Consider the following 16,122-nt stretch of genomic DNA (forward strand, 5'->3'; position numbering starts at 1 on the left):
ATTCCAGAACAAGAAAAATGAACCCAAAGATCTGAAAAGTAACAAAAAATGATGGGCAAAGGTCACATGGTAGGTAGAATAAAGAGCTCAGAAATAAAACCACGCCTATGTGGTCAATTAAGGTATGACAAAGGAGGCAAGAATATACAATAGGGAAAAAGATGGTCTCATCAACAAACGGTGTTGGGGAAATTGGACAGCAATATGCAAAAGAATGAAGCTGGACCCTTTCTTGCACTACATACAAAAATAAACTCAAAATGTATTAAAGGCCTAAATGTAAGACCTGAAACCATAAAAATCTTAAAAGAGAACATAAGCAGTAATTTCTTTGACATTGTCCATAGCAACATTTTTCTAGATATATTTCCTAAGATATGGGAAATAAAAATAAATTAGGGCGACTACATCAAAACAAAAAGCATATGCACAGTGAAGAAAAAAACAAAAGTCCAAAAACGCAACCTACTGAAAGGAGAAAGATACTTGAAAATGACATATCTCTCAAGGGATGAATATACACAATATGTAAAGAACTTATACAACTTAACACCAAGAAAATCAAATAACCCAATTAAAAATAGGCAGAGGACCTGAATAGAACATTTTTCCAAAGATGACATATAGACAGTCTGCAGATACATGAGAAAATGTTCAACATCAGTAATCATTAGGGAAATGTAAATCAAAACCACAATGAGGTATCACTTTAAACCAGTTAAAAATGGCTAAAATCAAAGAGACAAGAAATAGCAAGTGTTAGTGAGCATACAAAGGAAAGGGAACCCTTGTGCACTGTTGGTGGGAATGTAAATTGGTGCAGCCACTGTGGAAAACAGTATGGAGTTTCCTCAAAAAAATTAAAAATAGAAATACCCTACCATCCAATAATTCCACTACTACATATTTATCCAAAGAAAACAAAAATACCAATTTGAAGATCTATGTACCCCAGTGGTTTTTGCAGCATTATTTATAATAACCAAGATATGGAACCCAATTGCCCATTGATAGATGAATGGATAAAGAAGTTGTGTGTATATATGTATATATAGTGGCATATTAGCCATGAAAAAACGTTGAGATCTTGCCATTTGTGACAGCATGGTTGGTCCCGGAGGGTATTGGGCTAAGTGCAATAAGTCAGACTGAGAAAGCCAAATATCATATGATTTCACTTATGTGGAATGTAAAAAAACATAACAAATGAATAAACAAAAAGCAGAATCATATCCATAAATACAGAAAACAAACTCATGCTTGCCAGAAGGAAGGGGTAGCGGATAGGCAAAAATGGACAAAGGGGAATGGGAAATACAGGTTTCCAGTTATGGAATGAGTAAATCATGGGAATAAAATATACAGTAAAGGAAATATAGTTAGTGATATTGTAATAGTGCTGTATGGTGACAGATGGTAGCTACACTTGTGGAGAGCATAGCATAATATACAGAGATGTTGAGTCACTGTTTTGTACATCTGAAACTAATGTAACATTGTGTGAACTCTACTCAAAAAAATTTTTTAATAAAATGAAATAAAAACCTATATCTACAATAAAAAAGATCACCATGGTGGGTAGATGAAAGCAATAATTAAATGAATATAAATGATCAAAATGATGTCTAATTTGTTGATTTTAAAAATTAAGATAAAATACCAATAATAGCATTTAGCTCAGGAAGAGTATGACTAGAGTCAAAGTATCTCAAGCCCCCGTATTATTTAGTACACAGGCTAAGTGCAATAAGTCAGACTGAGAAAGCCTGTATTATTTCTATTAAATTAAATACACATGATAAATTTTGGGGGGGTGGCCACTAAAATAATAAAACAGAGTGTAAACCTCCCTTTTAGCAATGGGGAAAAATGAAATGAGAAAATAGAAACCTTAGTCCAAGAGAAAGCAAGGAGGGAAGGGTGGATAAAAAACCAGAAAAGCAGAATAATAGAAAGTTGAAAGTAAGTTGGTAGAAGTGAATCCAGGTATATTGATGAACCCTTTCAATATAAATTGACTTTATCCATTTAAAAGACAGAGATTGTCAGACTAGATAGCCCAACATTTTTTTACAGGCTGTTTACAAGAGACGCTCTTAATTTATGAGGACAAAGAATGGTTTAAAGTGTGGAAATAATTAGGGGTACCTGGGTGGCTCAGTAGGTTGAGCACCTGATTCTTCATCTCAGCTCAGGTCATGATCTCAGGGTGGTGAGTTCAAACTCCACATTAGGGTGGTTTGATGAGTGGAAATAATGGCATACACTAGACTAATACTAATTAAAAGAAAGCTGAGGTAACTATTTTAACATCTGACAAAACAGACTTTAGGGCAAAAAGAATTACTGTAGAAAGTCTCTACATATTGAGGAGAATAAAGCTACTAGGAAAATACAGACACTTTAAACCTAAAATATAGACACTTTAAACCTATTTTTTTGTGCATCACTGTATAAAAATGACAATCAGAATTATAGGGACATCATAAATTGCCATCACAGTGTTAGATTTTTAACATATACCTATTAATAAACACATTAAGAAAAAAGTTCATAAGGATAGAGATTTGGAGAATACAATTAACCAGCCTACCAAAACTGGAGTATTCTTTCTTTTTCAGAAAACTGCATATGGAACACTTACAGAATTTGAATATGTCCATAAAAAAACATATTATTATACGGACCAAATTCTCTGGCCATGATACAATTAAAAAAAATTTTCTAACAAAGCCTCTCTGTATATTTGGAAAATGCAAATGTAATAACTCAGGAATCACTCATACTGGAAAGAGTATTTTATGTACTCTGAGTCTCTGAAGAATAGTTACATTAATATAGTATGTTATATATAGAAACTCTGTTTCTTGGAACATCTCAGTTTTTCTACCATTCAGAGTAATTGAGTTTATTCTACCCTGTCTTGATAGTTCAAAACTTTTGAATACTATTTCATTGTTTTCTAAAAATAATTTCTCCAAAAGCATACTGGGATGCTAAATTCAAAAACAAGTGAAAGAGTCACAAAATAATCCTGAGAAAATTTTCTAAATAGCATCCTACTTCAAAGTCATGCCTATTACTTTACAAGTTAAACTAATGATGAACAATTTGCAGAACTATAGAAACATGAAAGAAACAATTTCATGGGAGAATAAAATTTCAGCAGTAGAAAATTTTCATGTAGCAAGCTGAAATTAGCCTAATAAAGAGCAAAAGAGAAAAACCAGGAGTCTTGAGAAAGAAATTATCTGTAAATACTTAGCAACAATGAGTGCAGTTACTATTTAACTATAAGGATATTTGAGTGGATCTGTTAAATTTGGGGGGTTGAGAATTTTAAAAATAAAGTAGGGGATAGAAATAGTGGAAGAGGTTCTCAAATCTTTTATTTTAAAATGTCATGAAATTGAAATAAATGATAAAAGCTTATAACATCGAGATAACTATGTTTTAACTTATTTCCATACCCAGAGAATGCTAAAAACTCAAACAATAATAGAACTAATAAGGAGATTTGGTAAGATGACTCTAAGAAGAAGATCTGTAAGGCAACAGCTTTTCTTTTAACTAGCAGTAGTCAGCTGGTAACATACACACATGCCCACCCACACATGCATTTATTGAAACTTTAATACAAATGGGGAAAAAGTGGCTTATAACCTATGTATCTACAGAGGAATGGTTGAATAAGTTATGTCCCATAATAATTAGGTAGATTTTTAAAATGAGTTTTATCAATACATACTGACATAGAAAGATACTCATATGTTTGAATGAGACATGTATCCTATAGGGACATGTTTCAAAACTAAAAAGATAATAGAAAAGATCAGTGAAACTAAGAGCTGTTTTTTTTTTTTTAAGATTTTATTTATTTATTTATTTGACAGAGACAGAGATCACAAGTAGGCAGAGAGGCAGGCAGAGAGAGAGGGGAAAACAGACTCCCTGCCAAGCAGAGAGCCTGATGCAGGGCTCGATCCCAGGACCCTGAGATCATGACCTGAGCTGAAGGCAGAGGTTTAACCCACTGAGCCACCCAGGTGCCCCAGCCCACTGAGCCACCCAGGTGCCCCAGAGCTTTTTTTTTTTTTAAAGAGATAAACAGAAATGACAAGCATTTAGACAGACTCACAGAGAGAGGATGCAAAATCAGAAATGAAAGAGGTGATATTACAGTTGATACTACAGAAATACAAAGAACCATAAGAAACTACTATGAATAATTATACACCAACAATTCTACAACCTAGAAGAAATTGATAAATTCCTAGAAATATGCAACTCACCAAGACTAAATCATGAAGAAATAGAAAATCTGAACAAACGGATTATTAGTAAGGAAACTGAATCAGTAATTAAAAAGTCCCCAACGAACAAAAATCCAGGACCAGATGTCTTCACTGGTGAATTCTATCAAACGTTTAAAAAAAATTAATACCAATCCTTCTCAAACTCTTCCCAAAAATAGAAGAGGAGGGAACACTTCCAGACTGATTTTACAATACCAGTGTTACCCCAATGCTAAAACCAGGCAAGGACACCATAAGAAAATGGCAACAATATCCCTAATGAACATAGATTTTAAAATCCTCAACAAAATATTAACAAAGTGAATTCAATAATACATTAAAAGGATCATACACATGATCAAATGGGATTTATTCCAAGGATGCAAGAACGGTTTCATATCCACAAATCAATCTGTGTGATATGCCACATTAACAATATGAAGGATAAAAATCATGTGATCATCTCAACAGATGTAGAAAAAGCATTTGACAAAATTCTACATCTATTAATGATAAAAATTCTCAACAGAGTGGGTACAGCGAGAATGTATCTCTATATAATAAAGGCTCTATATGACAAGTCTACATACCCAATGGTGAGAAGCTGGAAGCTTTTTCTCAAAGATAAGGAATAAGACAAGGATACCCACCCTAGACACTTTTATTCAACATAGTATTGGAATTCCTAGCCAGAACAGTTAGACAAGAAAAATAAAGGCATCCAGTTTGGCAAGGAAGAAGTAAAGCTATCACTATTTGCAAATGACATGATACTGTATAGAGAAAATCCCAAAGACTCCACCAAAAAATCTGTTAGAACTAGCAAACAAATTCAGTAAAGTTCCAGGATACAAAATCAATACATAAAAATTTGTTGCATTTCTATATACCAAGAAACTGTCAGAAAGAAATTAAGAAAACGATCTCCTGTACAATCACATCAAAAAAGAGTAAAATACCAGGGAAAAAACTTAACCAAGGAGGTGAAAGACCTTTGCACTTAAAACTGTAAGACATTCCTGAAAGAAATTGAATATCACAAATGGAAGGATATTCTATGTTCATGGATTAGAAGAATTAATATTGTTAAAATGTCTGTACTACCCAAAGCAATCTACAGATTCAATCCTATCCCTATTGAGATTCCAATGGTAGTTTTCACAGAATTAGGGGAGGGGGAGAAATTGGCTTCCAGTTATGAAATAAGTCATGGGAATAAAAGACACAGCATAAAGAATATAGTCAATGATGTTGTAATGGAGATGTAGCAAGACAAATGGTAGCCACATTTGTAGTGAACATAGCATAGTAAACTTGTTGAATCACTATTTTTTAGAGATTTTATTTATTTTTTATTTATTTATTTGACAGAGAGAGAGAGAGCGCACAAGCGGGGGAGTGGCAGGCAGAGGGAGAGGGAGAAGCAAACTCTCTGCAGAGCAGGGGGAGCCCAATGTGGAACTCTATCCCAGTACCCTAGGATAATGACCTGAGCTGAAGGCGGTCACTTAACCAGCTAAGCCACCCAAGCATCCCTGAATCACTCTTTTGTACACCTGAAACTATTATAACATTTTGTGTCAATTATATGCAAATGAAAATAAATAGATAGATAGAAATAAAGATACATTGTCCAGAAAAAAAAAAAATAGAGCAAAGGATCCTAAAATTTGTATGGAACCACAGAAGACCTCTAATAGCCAAAACAATCTTGACAAAGAAGAATAAGCTGGAGGCACCACGCTCCCTGATTTCAAACGGTATTACAAAGCTCCAGTGGTCAAAACAATATGGTATTGGCATAAAAACAGACACATACATTAATGGAACAGAATAGAGAGCCTGGGAATAAAGCCGCACATTTATGGCCAATTAATTTATGACAAAGGAGCCAAGAATATATGGTTTCTTCAATAAATGGTATTGGGAAAACTGGACAGCCACATGCAAAAGAATGAAAATGGACCACTGTCTTACAACATACACAAACACTAACTCAGAATGGGTCTTTAAGTTTGAACATAGACCTGAAACCGGAAAACTCCTTGGAGAAAACTTAGGCAGTCATCTCCTTGACATTTGTCTCAGTGGTCGTTTTTTTGGATTTGACACAAAAAGCAAAGACAACATAAACAAAAATAAGTGGGACCACATCAAAATTAAAAGCTTCTGCACAGCAAAGGATACCATCCACACAATGAAAAGGCAACCTACCAAAGTTGGGGGGGGGGGGGGGTTTTTTGGGGGTTAAAAACCAAAATTTAAAAAAACCTATGGAACTAAACAGCAAAAAAAAAAAAAAAAAAGGTGGGGGGGAGGGAGACATTCGAAATTAATAATGCACAGAAGACCTAAACGGACACTTTTCCCAAGAAGACACTCAGATGGCTAACAGACACATGAAAAGGTGCACAACATCAGTAATCATTGGAGAAAGGCAACCCAAAACCACAATAATACCTAACATGAGTCAGAAGAGCTAGTACCAGAATGGCTAGTACCAGAATGACAAGAAATAATAAATATTGACAAGGATGTGAAGAAAAGGGAAACTTCATACACTGTTGCTAAGAATGTAAACTGGTGCAGCCACTGTGGAAAACAGTATGGGGGTTCTTTAAAAAATTAAAAATGAATTGGGGCACCTGTGTGGCTCAGTGGGTTAAAGCCTCTGCCTTCAGCTCAGGTCATGATCCCAGGGTCCTGGGATCGAGCCCCGCATCAAGCTCTCTGCTCAGCGGGGAGCCTGCTTCCAACTCTCTCTCTGCCTGCTTGTGATCTCTGTCAAGTAAATAAATAAAATCTTTAAAAAAAAATAAAAAATGAAAATACCATATGATCCACTGATTCCACTTCTGGTTATTTGTCTAAAGAAGAAAATGAAAACGCTAATTGAAAGATATGTGCATCCCTGTGTTCACTGGAGCATTATTTACAAGAGCCAAGATACAAAAACAACTTAAGTGTCTGTCAATGGATAATTGAATAAAGAAGACACGGTATATGTATATTTATAGAGTGGAGTATTATTTGGTCATAAAAAAGACTGAAATCTTGCTGTTTACAATAACGTAGATGGACTTTGAGAACACTATGCTAAGTAAAATACTATATGATCTTACTTATATGTTGAATTTTTATTTTTTAAAAAAAGCTCATAGATAAAGAGAACAGAGTGGTGGTTGCCAGAAGTAAGGTGTTGGGGTGGACAGAGTAGGTAAAGGTGGTCAAAAGGTACCCAAAAAATGAATTATATCCATATATGTTGACCTAGATACTCATAATAAATGTTTGAATGAATAAAAAAGTAGCAGAAAAATATATACATTGTAATCTCACTTTCATTAAAAGAGAATGAGAGAGAGAGAACTCTGTGTGTGTGAACATGAAAAGATACACCTAAAACTATTAAAAAAGTTTACTTCAAGATATTCTATCTACTCAAATCCACATTATACCAATATCAGTGCCTAAAATAAAATATCCCACAAAAATTAAAAGCAAAAAACCCAAAGCATAACTAAAGTAGAAAAAAAAGTAAAGCAGAATTACATTTTCTTCAAAATTAGTAATGCAAAAGAAATAAGCAAACCATAAAAAGTCTCCTTCTGAATAATGCCAGATGTTAAAAATCAAACTTTTCTTAATTTTAAGAAGAAAGCATCATAATGTTACTATTGTGACAAAAATAACAGCAAAAACAGAAAAAAAGAGTATTCTAGTAGGTAATGTCTAAAATTCAATTTTTTAAAAAATGAGAACAGAATGGACAACAGTGCAAAAAAAAGTCAGTGAGCTAGAAAACAGACTCAGAGACCTAAGAAGTCCAATGCCAGCAGAAGGTTATAAATATGAAAAATCACAGGCCATGATGTACCACAACATGGCCAGCTGGAGAGTGATTCTGACACTGCCACTCCTACCCTCACCCACCCCCCACCCCAAGCGCTCTCCCAAGACACTCATCACTATCCTAACCTGGTGATCTTTTCTTCTTAGCCAAGAGAAGGTTTCAGAAGGTTCCTTAACCTAGCACTTTGGACAGCCTCTACCAAACTACCAAAATTGTGATTGCAACATAAGATACAAACAACTTGCCATTTCTTCAGTAGGAGAGGATCCAAGATAAGAATTCACAGCCTAAAAATAGAAAAGGCACACATGGTCTCTTCACATTTGAACAATCAAGAGGAAGACATTTAAATATAGGCTTATTACATCCCTGACATTTAGAAATAAAGAATGATGGCCATAAGCAACCCAAGAGAAGAGAAGGAGAACACTCAGGCCTCCAAAAATGAGAAGAGCTTGAGCCCATTCTATCCAGGTGCACAAAAGAATTCTTAAATCCACAAAAACTGTGGAAATTCTCCAGTGGACAATCTCATCTTCAAAGAATTACCCGAGGGATATTTGATCTGGATAAGCTACAACTACTGAAAAATAAAAGATATTATATAAGCAATGGGGGGAACCATTGGCATAAAGTTTAATTCTTTTATAGGGTAGTCCTTAAAAATGAAAGAAAAAGACATTTTAAACCTTTTTCAGAGTGTCGGTTCTATCAGTCCTGAAGGAGTTGTGGAGAGATTAGGTGAATCCAGTAGCAGTTAATACTTCCCGTTCGGAAATCCAAAATTTGTCTTAATAAAAATTCAGACCAATGAAATGATTAGACTGTTTTGTCTGTAAGTATTAAGGGGTTATGCCATTGCATTCAAGAACAATTGATTTTAAAATATACCATTTTACAAGTACCACTCAAGAAAAGAAAAATCACTTAAATTGCTATTACCCAAAGCTTTCTTTTTCCTTAGAATTTTTATTTCCTACTTTTGGAAAGTGTTCTTTTAGGCTGATTGAGACAAGAAAGTGGCCACACTGTGAAGAGCTAGAACCCAAGGCACCCACATGAAGCAGCGAGAGCTCCTGTCTTCCACCTGGCGGACCACAACCATAGAATGCCATTAATTTGAAGGAGCTCTGATTTCATAACAGAGCATTAAAATGGGGGAGGGGAGTATGCTTTAGAATTTATGAAACAGGACACATCAAATAAGTTACATTCCAGGTGGGTTTATAAGGAAAAAGGTGCTTAGAACAGATAAATGTGATTCAGCATGACACATACCTATACGCACGGGACAGAAATGTGCAAAAGGCCCAGGGGAGGCGCACAAGGCTTTCTAGTTGGGGCCCAGAGTACACTTGGAGAAGGCAGCGTTGAAAAGAGGGAAGAATCCAGAATGGTGGAGAAGGGTTCAATTATGACAGCCTGGGTTACATGCCCCACTTCTGTGCGCCCGGGAGCCTATCACGTGGGGATTCAAGAGAGTCACAAGCTCTCACCATGCTGGTGTCACCAGTGCCACCATTGGCTGAGGGGAGGGCAGTGTCCCTCACATAGCGGGTGTTCCGTATACACTGGTGGAGCGAGCAGATGTGCGAGCGCAGGTGTACATGGGAGGGAATGAATGAGCGAGCTAACTCGTGAGTTGGGGTGGTCTGTGGCTGGAGGTAACGGCTGCTCTCTCTCCCCCTTGTCACCCTAGAGAAGCTTGAGAGCGAGAAGCTGAATGTTGCCGAAGTCACCCAGTCCGAGATAGCTCAGAAGCAAAAGCTGCAGACTGTCCTGGAGAAGATCAACGAAACCCTGAAGCTTCCTCCCAGGAGCATCAAGTGGAACGTGGACTGTGAGTTTCACAAAGAAGGATGGGGCTGTGGTCCCCACCCCTCGGTTTCCCTGAGAGGCCATCCAGGGAGCTGGCAGGCCCGCGGTGGGGGGTGCAAACCCATTTAGCATTGAGCCAGACGTGCCCTTCCTCAGAGAACTTCTCCTCTGCACTGCTGGGAAAAGAACCAAGTCCGGTGTGCACTTCTGTGAAAGGCTGTTTGTAGCAAGCTCATGGGAGACCAGGAGGAGGAGGTGACTCCTCCTGACTGAGCTCCCCCTGAGCCCCAGCACAACCTTTCGAGAAAGCTGTGTCTCCAACTCATAGAGGGGGGAGGAGGTGAGGATCCCTACTTCTTGAGCAGAGTGGGGTGGGGAGGACTTGACTCTGTTCTTAGGCCCATGACCTTCCTCTCAGCCCTCTGTTTTCCAAAAGGGTCAAAGATCTGGCTGAGATCGCAGGCCCTGGAACGGGATTTTCAAATTCAGGCTGCACACTCAGTGTAGCTCCAGGACCTGGGAAAATGTAAACGGCCTATTCTTTTCTTAAGGGCCCGCCAGTCTGCTACGGACACTATGAGTCCGTAACAGAATCAGCGTTACTTCAGCAAATCTGGTGAACCCAGTGGCAATAACAGCTTTCTCGGAGGGAGTCCAGGGTTGTTTTCTTCTTTGCAATAGATGAAAAGAAGAATTCAGATTGATAAAATCATCTAGATGGTGTTCTCTGCTGTTAAGTATCAAGGGGTTAAGTACTAGACCTTGTTGTATCCAGTTTATAAAAACTTAGAATGGACAACTGCCCTCCCCACCAAGACCAGAAAACAAAACAAAGCATGCCTTTCCAACTTGGGAGAGAAAAGGAAATCTTTACCCCTCAACTTAGAGACCCAGTAGCTGCCAGACACAACCTCTTCAGCGAGTTTCTAGCATCTGACACTGGAGGGGAGATGCCGCGTGTTTCCTGCTGTGTAATTACATCTTGGCGCACACAGCACACGCTGCTTGGAGTGGGGCATCCGCTGCCTGACAAACACCCAGGAGCAGGAGGAGAGGCCAAGTGCTGGGCCCTGGATGCTGCCCCAGGGTCTGCTAATAGTGTTGGGGGTGCGGGGGGAGAGGAAGAGCCCTTGATTACATGTGTAGGAGCTGCAGCTACATTTTGGAACTCCACAACAGTCACGAGCGTTAAAAGTCTTCCAATGAAGAGCCCCACTTCCTTTCATCTCATTCTACTTCCTGCTCCCTGAATATGGACCATCTCCATGTACCCCTCCAAACAAAACAAAACACCTCTTAACTTGCTAGGGAACCCAGTTTGGGAAAGACAGATAGAAGAATGGGGTTTTTTGTTTGTTTGTTTTTGTCTTAAAGATTTATCTATGGGCGCCTGGGTGGCTCAGTCGGTTAAGCATCTGCCTTTGGCTCAGGTCATGATCCCAGGGTCCTGGGATGGAGCCGCACATTAGGCTCCTGGCTCAGTGGGGAGCCTGCTTCTCCCTCTGCCCCTGCCCCCCGCCCAAGTGTTCTTTCTTGCTCTGCTCTCTTTCAAATAAATAAGTCTTTATAATAAATTTTAAAACCTTCATAATAAATAGAGATTTATTTATTTGAGAGAGAGCAAGCAAGCACATGCATGAGTGGGAGGAGAGGCAGAGGGAGAGAATTTCCAGCAGACTCAGTGCTGAGCACAGAGCCTAACCCGGGGCTCAATCTCACAACCCTGAGATCATGACCTCAGCTGAAACCAAGAATTGGACACTTAACTGACTGAGCTACCCAGGTGCCCCAGAAGACCATTGTGTTCAGTGGCTTTTAATGATTTGTTTGGTTCGCATTTACCTTCATTTCTTACAGGGAGATGTGTGTGAGTACAATAGTCCCCTGTATTACCATTCTCATCTAGCTATTTCCATTTTTTTGCCCACTACTGTCCATATCCATGCCTATTTTTCCTTGATGAAGTCACATACAGTCTGGTATTTTGCTTTCTCTTAATATTAGATATTTCCTATATTCCCATGGGGTCTTTGTACTTACTTTTGCTTCTATTTCATGGGATAGATAATCCCATAGTAAATTTAAACCCTATGTTGACGTTGATCCTATCAAGACGTTTGCTGGCCTATGGCTCCTATCAGATAAGGCCAAGTCAAATGTCTTAAGTTGTGTCTCTTTTTGCTTCTCTCAAATTATTCCTGTCAGATAGATTTCCAAAAGGGAGCTGAATTACTAGGTCAGAGAGATAATTATCTCAGTGGCCAGCTCCCTGTGATGCCTGTTTACAAGCAGCACTGGCTTCTTCTGTAAGGAATGTGCTGGGCCCCACTCCTAGAGGCAAGTTCCATCCCTCCTGTTCTCCTCTCTGGCTGTTTGACATTGTATCGCCTTTCCCGTCAGGATAAAGGTGGCAGGGACAGCTATGAGTTACCAAGGCATTTCATCTAGGGCTTTAGGAAAATCTTCCTTTCCTGTTTTTTTTTTACAACAATTTTTGTTATTAAAAATTTACAAAGATAAAAGACATTTAAATATAAACATCTAACATATTTATGGTGCTTTCTGTATGCTTTATACTATTCTATGCAGTTTACATCTTTGATACTTGTAATCCTCACTCATCTAAGAATTCTATTATGCCCATTTTACAGATGGGAAAATAGAGTCAGAGAGAAGTTAAGAAACAATTTATGTAAGCTTTATGAGGTCAGGGATTTTTGTCTTTTCCCTACTGAGTCCCCAAAATCTAGAAGAGTGACTGGTGATTACTAAGCACAGTAATATATGCTAAAGGAGTATCATCGTCCCAGGTCACATGGATGGTAAGTGGCGGAGCCGGGAATGAGAGCCAGAGAGTCTGGCACCTGTGCACTAAGCCTGCACATGCTGTTCCTCTAAGCCGCCCACCCAGAGATAGGGACCATCATCCCGGCGGTGTGCTCCATCAAGTCTTACACAGTGGCATAAGAAAGAGGAAAATAAATGTGTACTTTTGTAAATAGAGTTTATTTTTATAAAGATGAGCTCAGTCTGTATATGTTTAGAAGATGTAAATCTTGACAAATCATTAAATATTCTGTCACTTTTAACATTATGTAACAGGACATTGCATGGTATATCATAAGCAGTTTAATTAATGATGGGTTTTGAGATTTTTTTTTTTTCACCCTTATAAACAGCCTGATGAGTTCTCTCTGCTCATAGCCACAGTTACTTCTTTAGGCTAAAAGCTAGGAATGGGATTTTAGGGCCAAAGTATATGTACATTTCTAAGGTCATAATACGTATTGTTAAATTACCTTCTGAAAAATGGCACGGGTTATATTTCCGCCACAGCTCCTATTTGAAGGACTGTTTCTAGCTCAGCAGCTTCTTGGAAATTTTTCAGCTCTTGGTACAGTGGCTGAGTGCCCAGTTTATACAGCAGAGCCTTGGCCCTGCTCTAAATCTGTACATTGCCTTCCTGACTTGAGCGCCAGATCATGGTGGCTCAGATTCTGTCTAGTGTCAAGGAGAGACCAGGAGACATGCTCAGAGGTGGCAATGAGGTGGGCACCCAAATATGCAAAGGTTGTTAGGATTTGTCTTAATGGAAAAAGATGACATATCTTTAGCCTAAAGAAAACTTTGAAATAGGAAACTACCATGTTTTCATTTTTTTAATATTCCTTTCTAAGTCTTGGCCACAAGCGTGTGTGTGTATGTGTGTGCATATGTGTGTGTATATGTGCTTAAATCTGTATATCCAGGGGCGCCTGGGTGGCTCAGTGGGTTAAGCCTTCGGCCCAGGTCATGATCTCAGGATCTTGGGATCGAGCCCCGCATCAGGCTCTCTGCTCGGCAGGGAGCCTGCTTCTCCCTCTCTCTCTGCCTGCCTCTCTGCCTACTTGTGATCTCTCTCTGTCAAATAAATAAATAAAATCTTTTAAAAAAATAAATAAATCTCTATATCCATAAGTGTGTATATTTCCATTATTTCTATTGTTCCTGTTTAACATTACATTATTAATATTTATAGTTACATTGTTTCAACAGTGATCTTCAGCGCATGGAAACTATTCCATTGTGTGGATATACCATAATTTGTTAAAGCCGTGATTATTAAACCATGCTTGGCCAACCTCATGATCTGCCAGGAGGAACTCAGGCATCAGGGAGGAGAGCGCCAGCCGTGGGTGGGCTGCAGTTAGGACTTGGGGACGGGAGCATTTGTACTTTTTTTTTCTCATCTGTTTTGCCTAATGGCTTTTAAACAAAGGGTTTCTCTGCTTAATAAAAAAAATTGTTTTTTGAAAACCACTGGTCTAAACTATCCTCTGGTGGTTATACATGGTGTTTTCCAGGATTCTTTAATGATGATATATTACATAATAATTAACATATCTGCACATGTAGTGTGTGTGTAGGGGTGAGGGGAGAAAGAGGCAGAGAGAAACTACAATTACTTCTTTTGAAAAAACTCCCCGGGGGACAGAACCCTCATCAGAAGAGACTGACATCTGTATGGTGCTTATGAAACAGCTCTGTGCTGCTTAGTGAGATGGTCAAGATGAAGTACAGGTCACCCGTGTGTAAGAGCCAGCTTTTCGACCACACCTCCTCTAGCAGAGTTAGCCAATGTCCTTACAGCCCTCCGTGACAGGCCAGGGATATGACAGTTCTGATCAGACAGGCAAACCCGGTGATGCCTCACCCCAGCAGCAAGCCCTCCTTGACAGTAGGTCACTCCCATACTGGGAGCCTTTTTTGAGGCTGTCACTGTGGGTGAAATTGTGGTCGATGCCCAAAAGCCCAGAACTGAAAAATGTCTTCTGGAGGGCTGAGTTAGGAGCAGATCGTCTGCTGTGTGTGGGTGTGGGGCTGCTGCTCTCAGTGGAGAGCCTTCTTTGAAACAGCAGTGATAACAAGCAACACTAATGAGTGCCCAAGGAATGTCTGAGTCACTTCCTTTTCTTGGCGATTTCTTAAGACTTCTGCTGAAGTGGGTTCCTCAGTCCCAGGGCAGAGAGAATGACACCCTGGTAATGGATCCAGTGTGGGCTAAGTACACAAAATGAGCATGTTTGGTTCTTCCCTTAAGTGCCCCCCCCCTATAAAGAGAAACCCATGAGGCTGGTAGGACTGTGAAGGCAGGTAAGGTATCTGGTGAATCTTTCCTTTTAGGCGAAAGAACGAGGAGATGGTTGACATGACTTAATGGCCTAGGTGCCAGGTATTTTCTCCTGAGTTATAATAAAAAAAAAAAAAATGCATCAACCCTTCCAACCATTCCATAGCACAGCCTGCTATGTGCTGAAAGCTTTGTCTACGTTATCTCTGGAAATTCTTACAACTTGTATTTCTGCATAGATACTGTTATCCCCATTTGCGAAGATGAGCGGCTTGAGGCTCCAGAGGCCTTGAATGGCCTACCCAAGGTCGTGCAGGCAGAAAACCAATACAGAGGGGTACCTGGGTGGCTCAGTGGGTTCAAGCCTCTGCCTTCAGCTCAGGTCATGATCCCAGCATCCTGGGATCGAGCCCCGAATCGGGCTCTCTGCTCGGCAGGGAGCCTGCTTTCTCCTCTCTCTCTCTCTGCCTGCCTCTCTGCCTGCCTCTCTGCCTACTTGTGATCTCTGTCTGTCCAATAAATAAATAAATAATCTTAAAAAAAAAAAAAAACAATACAGAGCTTGTCAAGTGAGAACTGAAGCTCTAGAGAACTGACCGCGTGTATACCCATTCCGTCACAGCGTTTTCATAGCATTTTCTCCTCTCGGCTGCTGCAAAAACTACAACTCAGTGGTGGCTTACCCTTCCCTAGTACAAGTGGTTTCACATCCAGCCCGTTGCTCTGTAGCTACAGAAGCTATTTGGGTCATAAACATCATCTCCCAGCCCTTCCCTAAGGGGCCCTGCCTACACAGACCATACACGGTGTTCAGAAGACCAACAAAGCCCTTTAGATGTGTCGTGCCTTCCTCGAGGGACTCTAAGCCCTGAACAAAGGAAAGGATCCCCAGTGTTCCTGACTCAGTGCTCAATTTATTGAGGATATGCTTGGGGTAGAGCCCTGCGACACGGGGAGTAGGGATAACCCAAAGAGTTCACCGTCAAGGGGGAGGGGAAAGAGCGGGCAGAGCAGACATGCTCGTGGTTATTAGGATAGAATGAGCA

General features: G+C 39.5%; 1 protein-coding gene across 1 annotated transcript in view; it reads left to right on the forward strand.

Moving 5' to 3' along the window:
* PARVA (parvin alpha) overlaps positions 1-16,122 on the forward strand; it is a 170,669-nt gene that overhangs the window by 131,564 nt on the left and 22,983 nt on the right. Inside the window, exon 5 of the mRNA XM_032853497.1 lies at positions 9,848-9,988. Within this exon, the coding sequence (XP_032709388.1) occupies positions 9,848-9,988 (141 nt within the window). The remainder of the gene's footprint in view (positions 1-9,847; positions 9,989-16,122) is intronic.

Source organism: Lontra canadensis, unplaced genomic scaffold (assembly GCF_010015895.1).
Source record: "Lontra canadensis isolate GAN:19392208 unplaced genomic scaffold, GSC_riverotter_1.0 scaffold7, whole genome shotgun sequence".
NCBI lineage: Eukaryota > Metazoa > Chordata > Mammalia > Carnivora > Mustelidae > Lontra > Lontra canadensis.